The 20,749-nt window shown below is 39.8% G+C and overlaps 1 protein-coding gene across 1 annotated transcript in view; it reads left to right on the top strand.

Moving 5' to 3' along the window:
- The window catches only part of jazf1 (JAZF zinc finger 1), a 145,796-nt gene extending 125,614 nt beyond the window's left edge, over positions 1-20,182 (top strand). The window contains exons 4-5 of the mRNA XM_062957666.1: positions 15,956-16,125; positions 17,923-20,182. Coding sequence (XP_062813736.1) covers positions 15,956-16,125; positions 17,923-18,099 — 347 coding nt within the window. The 3' untranslated portion in view covers positions 18,100-20,182. The remainder of the gene's footprint in view (positions 1-15,955; positions 16,126-17,922) is intronic.
- Positions 20,183-20,749: the final 567 nt, after the last annotated feature.

Raw genomic sequence — 20,749 nt, forward strand, 5'->3', positions numbered from 1 at the left:
GAGACCGGAATACTTTTTACTAGGAATAACGGATTTTCCGATGGATCAGAATACGGAAAAACTCTTTACGTATATGGTAACGGCAGCCAGGATAAATCTGGCCAAACTATGGAAAACCCAAGAAACACCGTCAAAGGAAAACTGGCTGTTAAAACTTATGGACATCAAGAATATGGACCTATTGACTCAGTAGATAAAACAAGACGATGCCCCAAGAAGGGAGACCAACTGGGGCCCAGTGAAAGAATACATGGACAGAGAAAATACCAACTGAGGGAATCATAATGATTAATCCACATAGGACCCAAGGGTACCTAGGGAAGCCGCAGAAGTGGGGGGTAAAGAGTATTGCCATGCAAAAGGTTCGGAAGGCGAATTGGGGGGTTATGTGTTTTCTGTTGGGTTGTCTTGTATTGGTTTTGTCATTGTTATTGTGTAATGACTGTGTGCTTCTTGTTTCTTTTATGCATTTGAAAAACTCATAAATAAAAATTCAAAAAAAAAATAAATAGGTACCACTCCGACGGGAAGGTAACAGCGCTCCATGTAGTCATGCCAGCAACATGACCTTGGAGGTGTTTATGGACAACGCCGGCATTTCAGCTTAGAAATGGAGATGGCGCCAACCCCCAGAGTTGGACACGACTAGACTTCATGTCAGGGGAAAACCTTTACCTAGTATAGGAAGCTTGTAGAAGGTTGTTATTTCCAACGACTTATACTGTAGTCACTGTATCACTGTGAGATACCCATCAATGAACATGTTTAGATTGGATTGCTTAGAGATCTACCTTCCAATTAACAAAAACCTTTCTAAGGTTTGTAGAGAAGGCACATAGCATAGAAAAAATGTGGTACCGTCTTTCCCTGAAAATAAGACAGTGTCTTATATTAATTTTTGCTCCCAAAGATGCTCTAGGTCTTATTTTCAGGGGATGTCTTATTTTTCTATGAAGAAGAATTCACATTTATTGTTGAACAAAAAATGAACATTTATTATATACTGTACAGTAGTTGTCATCACAAACCAGCATAACCAAACAAACTGTGAATCCTATCAAGAATTTCTTGTTACTACTAATATTTTCATGTACAACACTCTATGGTACGTACATTTACCAAACCTGCATGCTCCGGTGTTCTGTTTGGCATGCTTCCAAACAAAAACTTTGCTAGGTCTTACTTTCGGGGGAGGCCTTATATTTAGCAATTCAGCAAAACCTCTACTAGGCCTTATTTTCTGGGGATGTCTTATTTTAGGGGAAACAGGGTATGCACTGATTATAGTATTCCATTAAATTTTGTTCTCCTTCTATAATTCACTTTTAAAATCTCTGCTTCTCTCTGTGTGTCTGTCTTTCGGTGTGGTCATAATGCCATTGATGTATCTCACCTAATTCTGTTAATCTGTTGAAACGCTGATGGACAACATGTGTGTGAAGCCTGGCTCTGTGCAAACCTCCTGCAATTCGGGGATTTTAGGTTTCCTGCCACCTGGTAGGTGGGCTCCCTGCTGGTCGTATGAAATCCTAGGTTGTAGGAAGGGAGCCAGAGGAAGCACTGCATCAAACAATTACAAGTACATAACCTTCCCTTCTTATCTGCTCTGCCTGAGGCTGTTTCCCCATTTAATCCTTCCCTTTTTATTGCTCTTTATTGCCATTTCCCTTTCCCTCATTCACAGTATCCTTGCTGTGCCACTGAAGTAAAACCTGCCCATGATGACAAGAGTTGCTACATTGCAGACATCCAGGAACTGCCTTTCTCAAAGTCAAATCCCCCCTTTTTTTCGGTAGCAAGCCCCAGTGGCTTAGTAATTAGTTGTATGGGAATTTTCACAGTAACCTCCCCAAGGAGCCATTTTGCAAAGAGTAACCCTCTTGTCTAGACCAAGCTCATAAAGTCATCACTCGTTGTGATTTCCATTCTACAAAACAGCAACAGAAATATGGCCTTTCGTCATAATGTAGGCTTGCAACTTGTGCTTAGCCAGTGCGATGGAGCTGGTGATATAGACCAGCTTATGAACAGTGTATACAAGTTGTTGGGTTGTGTCTACTTTTGTTGATTGACACCATTGCTATATCTACTTTATGCACAGCATTGCTCCATGCAGTCATGCCGGCCACATGACCTTGGAGGTGTTTATGGACAACGCCAGCTCTTTGGCTTAGAAATGGAGATGAGCACCAACCCCCAGAGTCAGACATGACTGGATTTAACATCAGGGGAAACCTTTACCTTTTACCATGGGACCATTTTTCGCCATTTCAGCTATCTGCATCCGACAAAGTATTCCTTTCTAGGAATTTTCTTGGACTTCCAGGCAATGTACCATAAGTTGTAAAAGAGCCACCTTAAACAACCTTAGGAGGATGATCCTAAAGAGGTATCATCCTCCGGGATGACTCTAGTAGAAGTCCTTAATTTCAGCAGTGCTCTCTATTATCCACAATTTCCTGTTTCCATAGTAAGTTCAGGAACATAACCCCCACAAGTCATACTATATTCATGTATTCATTTCTAATTTGTGGAAATCTGTCAATAGGGGTCTATCTATAAGTCAAGGTGTGCATGTTGGTTGGTTTATACCACAAAGTCTCCTACATGATTTGATTAATCTGGATCAAACTTGGCTCAAGTACCATTCATTATCCAACTTAAAATCATTGAGTGGTTTGAACAAAAAAAATTGACCAAAAAAAATTGAGAGAAAAAGAAGTGAAAGAAAAGGGAAGGGAATAGAGATGGAGGGAAAGGAAACGGGGAAAGTACAAGGGGAGGGAAGAGAGAAAAAGAAGGGAAGAGGAAGGAAGGGAGGGAGGAGAAGACAAACAGATAGAAAGAAGGGGAGGTATAAGAGGGAAATGGAGGAAGAAAGAGCCACAAAGAGAGGCTGTCCACCATTACCAGGGTATTGCCATGGATGTAGGAGAAGGGAGAAAGTAAGTGGGCAGCGGTCTCAGTGACACCTGGGCCACATCAAATATATACACTAGTATATATTTGTATGCTAATGGTTTGATGTTAAGCTACTTTGAGTTTCTTTTGGTAGAAATAAAGTACGGTATAGATAAGTATTATAATATAATATATATAGTTTATGGCTCCCATAAGACCAGTGATTCCCAACCTGTGTTCTGTGGACCACCAGTGGCCCCCAAGAACTAAAATATGGTCTGCAGCCTCACCTTTACTACACCGTTGCAATGAGACCAACTGGTCTCATGAAATCCTCTTATAGTGCCAAGGCAATGGGGATGTTGGGAAGGGAGAGATTGAGTACCTACAAAAGACACGACAACAAGCCTCCTGACTGCTGCTTCTCCTCCCTCCCTCCCTCCCTCCCTCCCCCTGAGAGGAGCCATTCCATGTGGCGCCTGGAAGCGGGGGCGCCTTGATGTCTTCGTTTTTATGCCTGTTCTGGGGTTATTTGGGGTGCTGATTCAGAAAATTGCATTAGATATACCACATCACCTCTAGATTATCTGTTGGCGAGCAGATGGCGACTACTGGATGGCATATGTTCTGTATCAGAAACTAAAGCTGATGTGGTCTAGTGAATCAGCACCCCAAATAACCAAATCAAATCTAAAGTTGACCAAAAACTGATTTGTAACCCTTTTGGTACTAATGTTGGAGAGTGGTCCCTGGTCAAAAAAAGTTTGGAAAACACTGCATTAGACAGATTGAGATAGCTGCCTTAGGCAGGAGATTTGAGCATACATAAAAGGGCATGCCAGGTCTACTATTGTGTTTTGTGTATTCTGTTGTGAATACCTTCTTCCAAAACTGTATTCTTAAGATTGTGTCAGCATCAGGAAAGGCTGACATTCTGTTTCATATTCCAAGATATTGTATTGAAAGCTCATATTCAGTAGTCAGCCTAAAAGCAACTCCTGTTGGTTGCACATGTCTCTTAGCTTACGTATTTTCTCCCAGTCCCAAAAGACGAGTTATGTTAGCCTTAGTTATGTGCCAGGAAAGTAAGCAAGTCCAGTGTCAGTTAAAGACAACAAAATGCCTTGTGGCCTAACATTTCATTTTCTTAGACATGCAAAAGAAACATGAAGTGTGTGTATTTCTTGGCCTGCAGACATAGCTGGCACAGTGCATCAAGCTTAATTCCTTTCTGATGAATGCGGAGAACCACTATACTGGTGGCTGTGTCTGAATACATGAAGCTAGAGGAGGAGGAGCATTCTTAAAACACCTCGAAAGTTGGCTATTTATGCAAGCAGAACTTACTTTAGTGAGAAGGAAAATCCCATTTAATGCATTTTATTCACTTTTTGAAACACTTTGGGGGGAAATTAAATCCTTGAATAAATAAAAGGATGAACTGAAACAGCATGGCATACTTCAGGCAGAATGGTGCCAAAAAAAGCACATTTCTAAACTCTTGGTTGGACAGTTTGCTCCTCACTTATTAATTTAAGGATCACTGAATGAGAAGTTTTGCTTGCTTGCAATGCCATAGAAGCCACAGGATTCGTTCGCATAACTGCTCATTCAAGCACAAAGGCTGAGTGAACATGAATATCTCTTGGCCTAAAATGTAATAACCTCTGTGATCCTCACCCAAATGAATACACAAGAAATCTGTGTTTTAAATGCCAATGTTTAGTTCATCCCTGCCTCTATAAACTAACTGTGAACCACATCTTGGGCAGTATGGAGAAGTCACAATGTGAACGGGACATTTTATAGCCTCTACTGTAAGCAGCTGGAAGTCTGTTGTACAGCCATAAAGCGTGTTCAAATCTATTGTTATAAAACAGGTCTTGAATATATCTTTGCACCTTTGTGAGCTGTCGTTCATTTACAAATGCACTTTTTATTGCCTGCCTTTATCTTAAGCATGAATCTGTTCCAGGTATTTTTCCTTGAAAAAAGAGAGAAGAGAAAGACAAGAATAGAGAGAAAAAAACATTATGTGTGTCAGGAGAGTCTGTAACTCTGCAATGTTGTCCCAAAGTTGTGTTCTTAATTTAAATATCCAGTCCCAAAATAGCAACCCGCATGAATGCTCTTTGTACTTAAAAGCTCAGTCTTTTCTGTCTATTGTTTTTTCTTGGATGTCTTTAAAGAATTGCTCAAAATCAGTTTAAAGTGCTCTGGTCAAAAGTGGGAAAACGTTGTTTTTCCTTCATTGGCCCTGTTGAGCCTGTTGTGTGTGCCCCAGCCAGGAAAAGAAAAGCTTGTCGCTGACTAGGGTTTTTTTTTTATTATGTCTGAGTTAATTTGCAGGATAAACCTTTGGTGGGCAGGGACCTGTTTGGTTTTATTTATTCATTTATTTGCTCTTTTATTTTAATTATCTCTTTTAGAAGGACTTGCACTGTAAAACATTGCCGTTTAATTGCAGGAAGTCTACACTGCAGTGGCTAATAGATTGCATTTGTTTAAATGAAGCTGTAAGCATACTGTTTAGGAATGTTTTAATGCTGTGGCTACACCAAGAGGTTGGGTTGATCATGTTTTCCTGCATGATGCATAAAAGCAAGGATCTTTACCCTGAAAGGGTTTTTTTTGTAGAAAACAGGATGGGGGGATCTTTATATGAGATGGCAAAACAACTTCCTGAGATAACAGGCACATGGTGCCCATAAAATGTCAAGAGAGCATTGTGTGTTAGAATTGTAGCACCTCTGCCTCATTTAAATGGTCAGTTTTGAGATCAAACCCAACAAAGGGGAACACATCATTTGGTATCAGTTGACTGTTTGTTTTTCCCAAGCTTTCTGCTTTTGCAGGGCTTGTGGTCCCAGATCTCCCTACAAAAGTTTAAAAACCTTGAATAAAAAAATTATTTTTTAATCTGAAAAAACATCTCTTGGGGAATCTGTATGTAGGAGCCCCCGGTGGCACAATGGGTTAAAACCTTGTGCCGGCAAGACTGCTGACTTGCAGTTTGAGTTGCTGACCTGAAGGTTGCCGGTTTGAATCCAACCCGAGGAGAGTGTGTATGAGCTCCCTGCTCCTAGCTCCATTAAGGGACATAAAAGAAGCCTCGCATAAGGATGGTAAAACATAAAAAAAAAAACCATCTGGGCGTCCCCTGGGCAATGTCCTTGCAGACGGCCAATTCTCTCACAGCAGAAGTGACTTACAGTCGCTCCTGGCACAGTAAAAAGGGTGACTCTACAGCCACCCTGTGGGACTTAAGAGATTCCTAGAAAAAGTAAAGGTTTCCCCTGACGTTAAGTCCAGTCATGTCTGACTCTGTGGGTTGGAGCTCATCTCCATTTCTAAGCAAAAAAGCTGGCGTTGTCCGTAGACACCTCCAAGGTCATGTGGCCGGCATGACTGCATGAAGCGCCGTTACCTTCCCGCCGGAGCAGTACCTATTGATCTACTCACATTGGCATGTTTTCGAACTGCTAGGTTGGCAGAAGCTGGAGTTAACAGCGGGCGCTCACTCCGCTCCCGGGATTTGAACCTGGGACCTTTTGGTCTGCAAGTTCAGCAGCTCAGTGCTTAAACACACTTCGCCACCGGGGCTCCTACAGTGAAAATATTGATGAAATCTGTAAATCATCACCTCCGCGAAAATTAAACCCGCAAATGTGGAGGGCCGGCTGTATTCCTGTCTTGGTATTTTCCCCACTTTTACAATGGGTACATAACATTATGTATTGTTTTGAAAGGTATCTTCAAGCACAAATATTAAAACATACTGAATCATGGTACAGGTTGAGTATCCCTTATCTAAAATGCTTGAGACCAGAAGTGTTTTGGATTGTGAAATTTTTTGAATTTTGGAATACCTATATCTGCTTCTGTTTAAACCGCTGTGCTACTGAACTAGCTGATCCAGGGAGTGGGGTGAGCTCCCATTGTTAGCCCCAGCTTCTGCCAACCTAGCAGTTCGAAAACATTCAAATGTGAGTAGATCAATAGGAACCACTCCGGCAGGAAGGTAACGGTGCTCCCTTCAATCATGTTGGCCACATGACCTTGGAGGTGTCTACGGACAACGCTGGCTCTTTGGCTTAGAAATGGAGATGAGCACCAATCCCCAGAGTCAGACACGACTAGACTTAATGTCAGGAGAAAACCTTTACCTTTACTATATCTGCAAATACGTACACATTGAGATAGCTTACAGATGGGATTAAAGTCTCAACATGAAAATTATGTAAGTTTCTTACGCACCTTATACATATAACATGGAGGTAATTTTATATACAACTAGCTGTGCCCGGCCACGCGTTGCTGTGGCGAAGTATGGTGGTATGGGAAATAAAGTATTGAGGAATTGGTGGTAGTTAAGGTCAAGGGTAAAGGTTTTCCCCAGACATTAAGTCCAGTCGTGTCTTACTCTGGAGGTTTGTGCTCATCTCCATTTCTAAGCCGAAGAGCCGGCGTTGTCCGTAGACTCCTCCAAGGTCATGTGGGATGACTACATGGAGCGGCGTTACCTTCCCGCCGGAGCAGTACCTATTGATGCACTCACATTTGCATGTTTTCAAACTGGGTTGGCAGAAGCTGGAGCTAACAGTGGGGGCTCTCTCCGCTCCCCCAATTCAAACCTGTGGCCTTTCAGTCCAGAAGTTCAGCAGCTCAGCACTTTAACACGCTGCGCCATCAGGGGATATTATTTCCTAAAGGTTGTGAATATACAATATTTCTGATTGGTTTTTTTTGTTTGTTGGAGGCAAGTATGAATGCTGCAATTAGGAAAAATGATTAGGATGTAATGGCCTTGCAGCTTTAAAGCCTGGCTGTTTCCTCCCTGAGTGAATTTTTTGTTGGGAGGTGTTAGCTGGCCCTGATTGTTTCCTGTCTGGAATACCCTTGTTTTCAGAGTGATGTTGTTTGCGATATTTTATGTGCTTCTACTGTCTGTGGCCCTGAGAAAACAGGATTTGCCAGACTTTGATGATGGGAATACTTTGTTGGGAGGTGTTAGCTGGCCCTGATTGTTTCCTGTGTGGAATTCCCCTGTTTATTTACTGTCCTGGTTTTAGAGATTATATTGTTCTGCATTATTCTATCCCAGTAATTATTTCATATTAAAGAAGAATCTCACTTATCCAACATTCGCTTATACAATGTTCTGGATTATCCAACGCAGTCTGCCTTTTCATAATCAATGCTTTTGTAGTCAGTGTTTTAAATTCATTGTGATATTTTAGTGGTAAATTTGTAAATACAGTACAGTAGAGTCTCACTTATCCAACATAAACGGGCCGGCAGAACGTTGGATAAGCGAATATGTTGGATAATGAGGAATTAAGGATAACCCTATTAAACATCAAATTAAGTTATGATTTTACAAATTAAGCACCAAAACATCATGTTAGACAACAAATTTGTCAGAAAAAGTAGTTCAGTACACAGAATGCTATATAGTAATTGCTGTATTTATGAATTTAGCACCAAAATATCACGATATATTGAAAGCATTGACTACAAAAATGCGTTGGATAATCCAGAATGTTGGATAAGTGAGACTCTACTGTAAATACTACATAGCATTACTGCGCATGGAACTACTTTTTCTGTCAAATTTGTTGTATAATACGATGTTTTGGTGCTTAATTTGTATAACGATTACCTAATTTGATGTTTAATTGGCTTTTCCTGAATCCCTTCTTATTATCCAACATATTCACTTATCCTGCCGGCCTGTTTACGTTGGATAAGTGAGACTCTACTGTATATTTCTAATCTTATATTATCTTCTCAGAACTGGATTATCTGAGGCCCCTTCTTCACAGCTGTATAAAATGCACACTGAAGTGGATTATATGGTAGTGTGGAGTCAAGATAATCCAGTGCAAAGCAGATAATATAAGATTATAAATGGGTTATATAGCTGTGTGGAAGGGCCTTGGGTCTACACTGCCATATAATCCAGTGCAAATTAGATAATCTGTGGAAGAAGTCTAAGTGAGGCCTAAATCTGCCTGTCCCCTAACTGAAACCTGGCTGTCCCTTGGTTGCTAGGCAACCAAGTGGGCAGAGATTAGCCCTCTAAACTGGCAGCAATTGGATAAAAAAATTATTGCTCTCCCTCTAATTAGGACTTTATTTTTCTTTTCTTTTTGTTGTATCAACCTTGAGGCGTGGATGATGGGTTGTGTTGTCAAATTTTGAGGTTGAGGGGCCTGTACTTTTGTTGTTTTGTGAATTGCCGTGATGCCATCACTCTTTTATATATATAGATATTTTAAATAATTTTATGCATAAACAGTTTATGTACATGAAAGTATCAGAAAGCAAAGGTGTCACTATCTCAGCCATCCATTTTGGATAATTTGGGAAGATTTCAGATTTCAGAACTCCACATCACTAAAGCTCAACTTGTACTGACTTCAAAGGACCTAGAGGTTGCTACAAAGGTTTCTGAAAGAACCCTTTTGCTTGTATTAACCTGCTTTCCTTCTCAGTTCAGCAAGTGAAGATCTTCTCTTTGTTTCCTCCACTTCAATGGTAAAGTGCTAAGAGTACACAGATTAGAGATGTGCAATTCTGAACTATAGCATGGCTCTGAACACATGTAGGGGACAGATTTTGAGGGAAACTAGTCACAGGAATCTTAGTAAGACAGAGCAAAAATTCAACATAAAGTATTCCAAACTGAATCCAGAGCAACGAAGGAATGCTTTCTGGCACAGCATTACCCCAGTTACATTGTCTTATATTTTATTTTGTGGTAAATTATAGCTTTTTACAAGAAAGCTGGTAGAATATAAATCTTAACTACATTAAAGGTATATTTCACGGTTTACAAAATATTGGAGGAATTCACAGTTACTATTTTGGGAAGAAAAAATGGATCATAGAATAAAAAGATGTGAAAATCTCATAAATCCTCTTGCAGGGATAGACTAATGGGACAGAAAAATATTGCAAATAGGAAAGAGATATTACATAATTAGTATTTTTGCTACTATTTCGCAACTTTATTTTCATAGGGAAAATAGTAGTAGCTGTGGGAAAAACCTGTTCATACGTAATAAGTATAATAAGTCTTTTAGGATCTCATCATGTAGACGGCAATAAAGAGTTAAAGGGTATGAATTTCATAGTATACAGTAGTCAACCCCCCCCCCCCCAAAAAAACAATTGGAATTAAACACACACACACACACACAATGATTTTTGTCGTGCCCATATCTTTTATAAACAGTGGCATCAACATGGAGTAAAACGCTCCATATTGAAGTCCTTAGTTCAGTCATACAAGTGAGTAAAAGTCATAGTTCTGCTTTGGAATAGCATTATTCCTCTATGGGACCAAGAATAATAATTTTACTTACCCTGTAACATGGAATACTCTACCTGGGATTTGCTCAAGTGAATACAAATAAATATTGGGAGTATATCTGGAGAGGGGCATATCAATAAATTAGCATTACATAGAAATCACCCTTGTAAAACTAATTTACCACATTTTATTTCAAGGAAGCAGTTGCAGTACTCATATATTGGTTGTCTTAAAATAAAAAGTACAGTCATAAAACTTTTTTTATAGAATGTACCAGTGCCACAAAGACAAAGTGTGAATCTAGGTTTTTATGGGAGATCATTTGAGTTTGCAGGAAATTTAAGTTTTGCTGGAAGATTGCAATTGTATTTGAAAGTAAGTTGCTTTCTTTCTAGAAATGGTCAAAATACATCTAGCAAGTATCAGGGAAATAAGAAGCTTGAATTCTCCAGTGAGGAAAATAATTTTTGTAGATTGATCAAAGAAAGGAAGTAGTGTGGTTGGAGAACTGGGAAGGAAGAGAGTTTACATAACCAGTTATGTAAGTTGTGCTAGTTTTAAATGGTGGCCAGGATCTAAGGAGTCTTGAAACTGGTTCTGAGCACTAGAGGGGTTGGCAGTTTTGGAATTTATTTTTGTTGAACAGCATACAGTATACTGATCTTGAAGAGGGAGTTTCAGAAATCAATTTATGGTGGGTGCCAGCTAGTTAAAAGGCATGAGTGTGTCAAATATTTCATTTGACTATGGCAAGAACCTACGAAGCTCTTTGACTTGCGGCCAGCGAGCAGATATTTATATAACACCTCACTAGAAGTTGTGACTTTATATCATTGTGCCCCCTTTTCCACCCAAATGTAAGATACCTAATTTTGAAAATCAAAATCATGTCATTGTGCCAGCAGGCAAGTCTGGGTTTTTTTTATTCCGCATTGACTCAGACAGCGTTGAGTTTGACTTGGCAAACTGGTATTACTTGGGTGTTGCATGTCTTCATTTCCTCTTTTACGTATTTTTTTGTTGTTTTAAAAAAGTAGGGAACAAAAATGTGTATATTGGCAAAAATAAGTTTCCCCTTCGGTATACCACAACTGGGCTTCTCGGCAGACATATTAGCTGATATGTCTATATTTGTTTGTATACTTGATAGAGCAACTTATTGCCTGCCTGTGGCAGAAAAGTCTGTCTCACGTAAGTGAAGTATTTAATTAAACATTCAAACAAAATTATTGGTTTGACAAGAATAAAGTGTGCATGCTAGAAATTGATCACAAGACAAAACCAATTAGAAAATATCATCTGTAGGCAACTACTGTATATATTCATGTATAAGTCTAGAAATGTTAGTCGAAAAAGCAACACAAAAAATCTGGGCCATCTTATCCATGGGTCAATGTAAGCACTGTGCCTTATTGAAAAAGGAGCTATCCCTGTCTCTGAGTAAAATGGTGAAAGACAAGAGCTTAGCTCCAAACCCCACAACTCCCTTGACTCTCCCTTGAAATAGAGTGGCAAAGAGCTACTATTTTCCAGCCAGGCATTCAAAAAGGCCAGAAGTAGCACAACGGCAAAGAAAGTAGAGGGGCCAGTGCATCTTTTAGGTTCTCCCAGGATGGACTCACCTCTTGCTATTCTGCTCAGAAAAAGGAATGATTCCTTTTCTTGATATGAGTTAATCCTGTACCTCAACTTCTATCAAAAAGGAACCATTCCCTTTGTCTGAGTACAGTGGCAAAAGGCCTTTTCGGATGCCTAGGGTTTTTTTCAGTGACAGGAGCAACTTGAGAAACTGCAAGTCGCTTCTGGAGTGAGAGAATTAGCCGTCTGCAAGGACATTGTCCAGAGGACGCCCAGATGTTTTACCATCCTGTGGGAGGCTTCTCTTATGTCCCCGCATTGGAAGCTACAACTGACAGACGGGAGCTCACCCCACTCCCAGGATTCAAACCACCAACCTTTTGGTCAGTAGTCCTGCCGGCACAAAGATTTGATCCATTGCACCACCAAGGGCTCCGAATGCCTAGGTGAGGTAGCACCAGTGCTTTCCCTTCTTTGCAGAATGACCATAGACTTATCCACAAGACTTATCAAAATCCATAATTTGGGCCCCGAAAACCTGCATAAAGTTGTCTTAAATACAAGTATATACATCAAACTGGAGATGTGTGAATGTGGTTGTATTTACTTTAGGCGCCATTCATTTTAATGTTGTCGCCACTCTGCCATATAAAGAGAAGTTAGTTTAAAACAATACATTGCAAAGAACAGTGCCTGTAGCTACTACTACTTAGCTACAGGCATATTTCCATACCTATGTCAACACGCAGAGTTATATAACCTTGTGTACACAAATCTTAAAGAGATATGAATCTGAAATTTTAATAGTCATGAATAGTCTGCATGCTTAGTTTACATTTTGGTGCCTAACATGATAAAATTCCAAGTGACAAGCAATGCAAAATATTCTGGGTTGAACTGAGACTCCCCTGGCAGAGTCTTCAAGGTCACTACGGCCTTTAGATAAGCCCCAGATAAATCCCCAGAATGGGCAGGATTCCCACATGAAAGAGCGTGTTAAAGGTTCCTGGTGCAAAAAAACCAAGTAGAGGTCAGGAAACAATGACTACACGGGATGAAAATCCAAATGCTTGAGACCAGAATTGTTTTGGATTTTGGAATACCTGTATTTGCATGTATATACATCAGGGGATATCTTGGAGATGGGGCCAAGTCGAAGCATAAAACTCATTTATGTTTCATATAAATATACAGTGCCCCCAATGGCGCAGCAGGTTAAACTGCTGAGCTGCTGAACTTGCTGACCGAAAGGTCGACGATTTGAATCCGGGTAGCGGGGTGAGCTTTCGTTGTTAGTCCCAGATTCTGCCAACCTAGCAGTTCGAAAACATGCAAATGAGAGTAGATCCATAGGTACCACTCTGGCGGGAAGGTAATGGCGCTCCATACAGTCATGCTAGGAGGTGTCTACGGATAATGCTGGCTCTTGGGCTTAGAAATGGAGATGAGCACCAATCCCCAGAGTCAGACACGACTAGACTTAAAGTCAGGGGAAAACCTTTTAAAAGGTAAAGGTAAAGGTTTCCCCTGATGTTAAGTCCAGTCATGTCTGACTCTGGGGGTTGGTGCTCATCTCCATTTCTAAGCCAAAGAGCTGGCATTGTCCGTAGACACCTCCAAGGTCATGTGGCCGGCATGACTGCATGGAGCGCCGTTACCTTCCCGCCGGAGCAGTACCTATTGATCTACTCACATTGCCATGTTTTCGAACTGCTAGGTTGGCAGAAGCTGGAGCCACAGCGGGTGCTCACTCCGCTCCTGGGATTTGAACCTGGGACCTTTTGGTCTGCAAGTTCAGCAGCTCAGTGCTTTAACACACTTCACCACCGGGGTTCCTTTATAATATAACGTAAAGGGAAAACCTTTACCTTACATTATACATCTATACACAAGGCCTGAAGGTAATGCTATACAGTTTTAAAAATAATTTTGTGCTTGAAACATTGTAATGAAACATCAGAAATGTTACTATTTTTGTCACCCATGTGGACAATTTTGGAATTCTCCATAAAAGAAGCTCGCTGTATTAAGCAGGCATATGTAAATAAACAACAGTTGTATAGTTGCTTCTGCCTTTGTTTGATAATTAAATCACTGTTTTAGATGTTTGCGTTACATGCAAATTTTTATTTAAATCATTGTATTAGAAGTCACTTGCATTTGCATAACATTATAACTTTATTTCTTAAAGTATCTACTCAGTTTAGACTGCTGTGTTGCCAAAAAACTTCAGGATTAATTAGGGGTGGTTGAAAAATGCATTCCATTCACATTTTAATCCAAGATTATGGAATTCATCGTTCTCAGATCTGAAAGCAATTTGTGGTGCAGTTTGTAGCTTTCCCACTCCATTCTATTCTTCAAAAAAGGTTCATGTTTGAAAATGACTGTTTTAAAAATGGGTAGATTTGCAACATGTTCTCAGGCACACATAAGAAATGTGTGCACTGCTCATGATGTGGCAATTTCAACACATTGACATGGGAATACATACAAAATTCCAAGAGCGGGGTTCACAAGTGTGAACAATGTTGCCAGGCTGGGTATTCACACAGTCATAAACTGTGTCCAAGTTTAAATAATTGAACCTGTGTTGGTGGATGGATGTGGAAGTTCCCCCCACTGTCCTAAGAGATGTGTTTCTACCACCTTTGTGACACATGACTAGATACCAACTCAGTAGTTCATCCTGCCTGTCACATTAATGGCAATAGAAGAAACCAGTCATACCAGTTGATTGGAAGGCCCCTAGAAAATGAAAGGGAAAATCCGCACACACAAGTGCTTCATGATGCAACACTGCTGATCATATTGTAAATCAGAATTCACAGTCATAGTATTAATTGGGTTGCTGTGAGTTTTCTGGGCTTTATGGCCATGTTCCAGAAGCATTCTTTCCTGATGCTTCGCCTGCATCTATGGCAGGCATCCTCAGAGGTTACCTCTAAGATGCCGGCGAAACATCAGGAAACGTCAGGAAAGAATGCTTCTGGAACATGGCCATACAGCAACCCAGTGATTCCAGCCATGAAAGCCTTCGACAACACATAGTATTGTTTGTGCAAAGTATGGCAAGGAGTTCACATTTGACTCATTCTGAACGAACCAACCAAGGCAACAATCTTTCTCCAGGGAATATTAATCTTCTTGGATTTGCAAGCCACAGTTGCAGAGACCTGTTTTCAGTGGCCACATCAAACCAGACTTACTTATCAACCTCCTGAGTAAATACCTTGTGGCAATTTCAGCCCTGGTTCTGATCTGAAATCATTCCAAGTCTTGCAGGCAGAACAAAACACATGACTCAGCCAGGGCCAGAAACATCTTGCAATGTCAACATTAGTCCTTGCCAAGATTGTGACAAGCCTGTGGAGTCTTTTCTCCCCTCTTAGAGCCCCCCCTTCCCCCTCCCTTATTTTACTGCTGCTTGTTACATACACTCCGTGTGGCTACTGAAAGTCTGCCTTCTCGGTTACTCTCGGTCTCCCGTTTAATGTGCGCCTCACACAGCGTCGTATTAATATTTATTGCAACTTTAAAAAATAAAATTAAAAAAGCTTGCCACGTGGTCCTCGAAAGACCGCTGCCGTTTATCTGGAACATAATGCTGTATTAGCACAGCACACAATGCAATTTATCCTCGCACCTGGGGGAATGAATTTCACAGCTGTAATTGCGACAATATAATTCTTATTAATGTTGTGCTATAATTCCTATTAATTCCAAAGGGCTAGTAAATGTATTAAGACTTGTCAACATATTATTTTACACTGTTTATGATCGAGAGAATTATGCCCTTCACGTGTTTTACTGGGTAAAGAAAAAGCCTTTAAAAACCTGCTTTGGTTTTGAGGAGGAGAAAAAAAGTCTTCCACCCCCGTCCCTTTGCCATTCCTGCTGGTGGGTCGAACAATCAAATAACTTTTCCAATCAATATTTAGATTAAAGCCATAAAAAGGTGTTTACATATTATATTAGCAGAAATGGTTTAACAAATGAAGCATTGTATGTCTAGTAAAATCCCAACTGTAATGAGGAGCTTTTATGTAATTAAAAATACATGCCCGCGAACAGTTGACTTGAGATGGAAGCAGATGACATGGAAGGGGGAGCATGAAATGTTACATGTACTTAATGCTTTGATTTTGCTTCTCATAGGTAGTGAATATGATGAGGAAGAAGTAGACTATGAGGATTCAGACAGTGATGAATCGTGGACTACAGAAAGTGCCATCAGCTCTGAGGCTATCCTTAGTTCCATGTGTATGAATGGAGGGGATGAAAAACCTTTTGCTTGTCCTGTCCCTGGGTGTAAAAAGCGATATAAGGTAAGTGTGCAATTTAATGAACAATAAGATATCTGTATCCTTGAGTGAATTTGCCCATGATGGCCTTGCTGTATGAGAGGTTTTTGTGTGTGTGTGTCAGGAGTGACTTGAGAAACTGCAAGTAGCTTCTGGTGTGAGAGAATTGGCTGTCTGCAAGGACGTGCCTAGAGGACACCTGGATGTTTTACCATCCTGTGGGAGGCTTCTCTCATGTCCCTGTGTGAGAGATAATTTTGAAACAGAAACATGCAAAGGAAGTACGAACTATAGTCAAAATGTAAGAGGAACAATCTTTGATCTTTAAATTTCAGTTATGAAAATGATGATGATTGATGATGATGATGATATGAATAGTTGCCTCTCAGTCTGGCCACTTTTATCCTCTAGTCTTTTGATACTTAAGATTTTTTTTGAAGGACATAAACTCTTGATAAAACTTATCTTTAAAATGCTGCAGCACAATGTTGGGTTACGTTTCTTGATATGGCTGCTGGTTGGGGGATTTTATGATATTTCTGAACCAATCAGTTGCTTTTTTTTTTGCAAGACACAAAATTGATATATGGTAAACTATCTGAAGGCAAAGGTAACACTACCTCAGCCAGCCTTGAAGGACAATTTCAAAGTTGTGGAATATTTTGGAATTCAGAATTCTGGATTAGGGATGCTCAACCCATAGTAATAATGAACAGTTGTCATTTCTTCTATTTTTTAACATCCCTGTTTCATATCTTGTCTTTTTCATTTGTTTTAGTGTTTGAAACTATCCTATGTTCAGATTTGTAACTTAATAGATAAAATAGTCAAAATCAAGGCCTGTGGCCAAATTCAGCCCACCATGTCATTTTATGTGGTCCTCTTGGGGCTGGACTACAATTCCTGTTTTCCTCATCATTGGCCATCATGACTAGAGCCAATGGGAGTTGTGATACAGTAATGCATGAAAGCCTGCCATTTGTTCTTTTAGTCAGGAGAGTGGGGTTTGAATTTAGATACAAGGCTTGTGGATACGATGTCTGACTTTAAAATGTCCTTTAAGCTTTCCCAAACCTCAGGGCCACAAGTGCTGTTTGGTTGCAATTCTCACTAAACACAGTCCACATGGTAGATAATCAAAAGTGATGGGAGTTGTCGCTCAATAACATCTGGAGGCCCAAACTGGGTAAAGAGCACTCTGATCACTATGTAAAAAAACTTGCACAGTTGGCCCTCTGTATCTACAGATTCTCCGTCCATGGATTCAATAGCCTTTTGAAGGCAATCATAAGGCTGATGTGGCCCTCAATGAAAATGAGTTTGACACTCCTGTCTTAAATGGCTGACAGAGATAATCCATACCTCCCATACCACCCTGAACATGCCCGATCTCTGAAGTTAAGCAGGTTCGGGCCTGGTTATTACTTGGATGGGAGACCGCCTGGGAATATTGGGTGCTGTAGGAACAAGTTCCAATTCCTGTTTTCCACAGTCTGCATGGCAGATAATCAAAAGTGATGGAAGTTATCCTTTAGTAACATGTTGGGGACCCTAACTGGGTAAAAACTAAAGAGCACCGACCACTGTGTAAAAAAGCTATAATTGGCCCTCTGTATCCACGGATTCTCCATCCATGGTTTCAACAGCCCTTTGAAGGCAATCGTAAGGCTGATGTGTCCCTCAGTGAAAATGAGTTTGACACCCCTGTGTTAAATGGTTGACAGAGATAACCTAAATAATGTTCTATGTAAAAAATAAAGTTATTTCCAGCCCATGTGATGTTTAACAGTTACAGAGTAAACTGCATTGTTTTCCCTGCAGAATGTGAATGGTATAAAATACCATGCCAAGAATGGCCACAGAACACAGATCCGTGTGCGGAAGCCGTTCAAATGCCGTTGTGGAAAGAGTTACAAGACAGCTCAGGGTCTGCGGCACCATACAATCAACTTCCACCCTCCAGTGTCTGCTGAGATTATCAGGAAAATGCAGCAATAACATGCTGGTCACGACTGTGCCAAGGAATCCTCACCAGCATTTGCTGATTTTGAAGACAGCCACCTTCTCCGGGGAAGCACTGAGCAACCCTTTAAACAATTTAAATGCATGCTTTACAATTTTTTCTGTAATTTTGGAATGATGTATCTTTGTAGAGTTAATGATTTTTGTACATTTGCACATATAATCATCGTGCTCATATACATTACTTTGATATAAAGGTGCTAAAAGCTACACGTTTTTTTAAAAGTATTTCCCCCCAGAAAGGAGAATTAGGGGGTGCTGTTTAGTCCTGCAGTGTTAAATAAGAATGGGAAGAGGAAAAAAGCTTGGCACTGCAAAAAACTTCAAGATTGTAATGTGATTGAAGAGATTCAACACATCTGTTCCCATGTGCTTGCAAAACCAAAACAATCCCCCATTATCCACCTGGTTAATATGCCTTATGTAATAGAGTTATCTGTGGGATAGCAAGGTTTTAGGTATTGGAATTATAAATAAGAGAATGTTTAACATATACTAAGAATATTTTCATACTCAAATAACATACATTAAAAAGGTGTGCTTGCTGTATTTTATATTACCTTGCAATTTCTTTAGTTCTCTGAAATGCTGAAAATCTTTGCATCTGAAATAGTAAACCATGTTAGCGTTAGGATTCCTACTTCTCTATATACAGGATGTGATGTAAATGTTAACACCTAAGCAGATCCCATGAACCCAGGTCCCCTGGTCCTGTTATTAATCCCCAGTATCAACTGCTAAGAAGACACTAGGAGATGGAGCGCAAATGTTATGAGGGAGAAATTCTCTTCATCTGAGATGAAGCTCTTAAAGCACTTTGTAGTTCTTGATTGCCAACAAATTTAAATGTTTTTGTGTTGCCAACGGTTGCAGCTGCTAACTCGTACTGACAAGTGGTTGCAAATTTAAAAAATCTAGGCACGATTTTGAGAGGTACACTACTTGTGTTGAGGAAGTTTCCATTTCCATTTCCAGTGGACCTTCAAGTTTTTGTATATATAATATATATATTTTATAACTTTCTGTGGATTGTTGCATTCCACAAGTTTAGCGTTAAGAATTTATTTCTGAATTTTTGAGACATCATGAGCCTTACTGAAATGAAGTGCTTCTTGAAGTAGGTACTCGAAAGAGAGCCCCGAAACAAGGGCTGTCGCAGAGTTACTTGTGTCTGGACCATACCTAAATGCTTCACTAATTTTATGTTCTCCTGCCTTCTCTGGGGTAAGTGCTAGCAAAGATTAACCGATTTGGTATGCAAAAGTGACATTAATTACAAAAATTGGGAGGTTTCCTCCTTCATGAGAAAATGTTTTACGTTTTGACAAGTAATCCTCTTTGTGTATTTTGTATTTATATATGACATGGGAAATTTGAGTCTTCGTTCTTTTAGAATATAAAAGATTGCAAGAGCAAAGAGTCTAACTAGGTAAAAGTAAGATTATTCTGAATTTCTAAATCTCTCATAATGAGGGTTGAAGATTTTAAAACAAAGCCTTGTTTAAACAGACTGCCCCAAACTCATCTGGAACACGGAACATTGTGTCACACAAATACTAATGTACAGGATTTGTGTGCCACAAATACCAATGTACAGAATGATCCAGACATGAAATTATTATCTGTTGCTCGTACTTAAAGCCCTGTTACCAACCCCTCCTTTTGACCATCATTTAGCCTGTTCTGAGTGAAAGACATGAAGGCAGACTAATCAAAGTAATGTTGTTGCATGTGCTTTCCACAGTTCAATCCAGTTACTATTTACCTAGTCATTGTGACAGTATTAGACAGGTAAAAATGGGACTATTTTGTTATACTGTTTATAGTGAGAGTATTGTACTGTGTCTGTGAAAATGTGCTTTAAATTATATTTTCCTATATTTTGTTGGGGACAAAATCCATTAAGTTTGGACGTCACAGGAAGTTTGTTTTAGAACTGAACACCACAAAAGTGCATCAGAAATTTCATTCAATAAAGCTGCTTTAAAATGTAAATTGAATCATCTTTAATAAATTGCCTCTGACTCAAAATAAAACTGGATATTGCTTTTAAGTCTAACAGGCATGTGATCAGTGACTAAAATCACGCATTAGATTTTCAGTTTTAGTAACAGGAGTGGGAAAGTCATAAAGGATGTGTAATTTAACAGGAAAGCTGGCAACAGCAATAACTAAAGCTGTGGATATGCAGGCTTCCAAAGATCTCTAGGTTCAGACTTTTAGCTTCTTAATATTAAGTGCTTAAGTCAGAGATAAAATCTGAATGTGGACACAATGCATTCCAGCCTAAGCCAGTAGGAATTCTGAATTCATAAACCAGGAGAAAATGTAAGTGTTACTGAAAAGAAGATAACTGGTTTTTAAAACTTGGAAGCATATGAGGCACTGATGGATAAAGATATTCATGCTATTGAGCCCCCCCCCCCCCCCCATTGGAAAACGGGCCACTTAAAACTGGAAAACCTCTTTCCCTGATACGAAGAATTCAGTGTTAAGACCATTATAAAATGCCCGACAGAAAAAGGCTAACACTCTAAGTGAGAAAAAGAAAATATTTGTGGAACTTGTTTCCAAAAGGTATCAACTCCCTCTGAATAAATGTTACAGGAATAAAACATGCTGAGGA

This window comes from Anolis carolinensis, chromosome 6 (assembly GCF_035594765.1).
Source record: "Anolis carolinensis isolate JA03-04 chromosome 6, rAnoCar3.1.pri, whole genome shotgun sequence".
Lineage (NCBI taxonomy): Eukaryota > Metazoa > Chordata > Lepidosauria > Squamata > Dactyloidae > Anolis > Anolis carolinensis.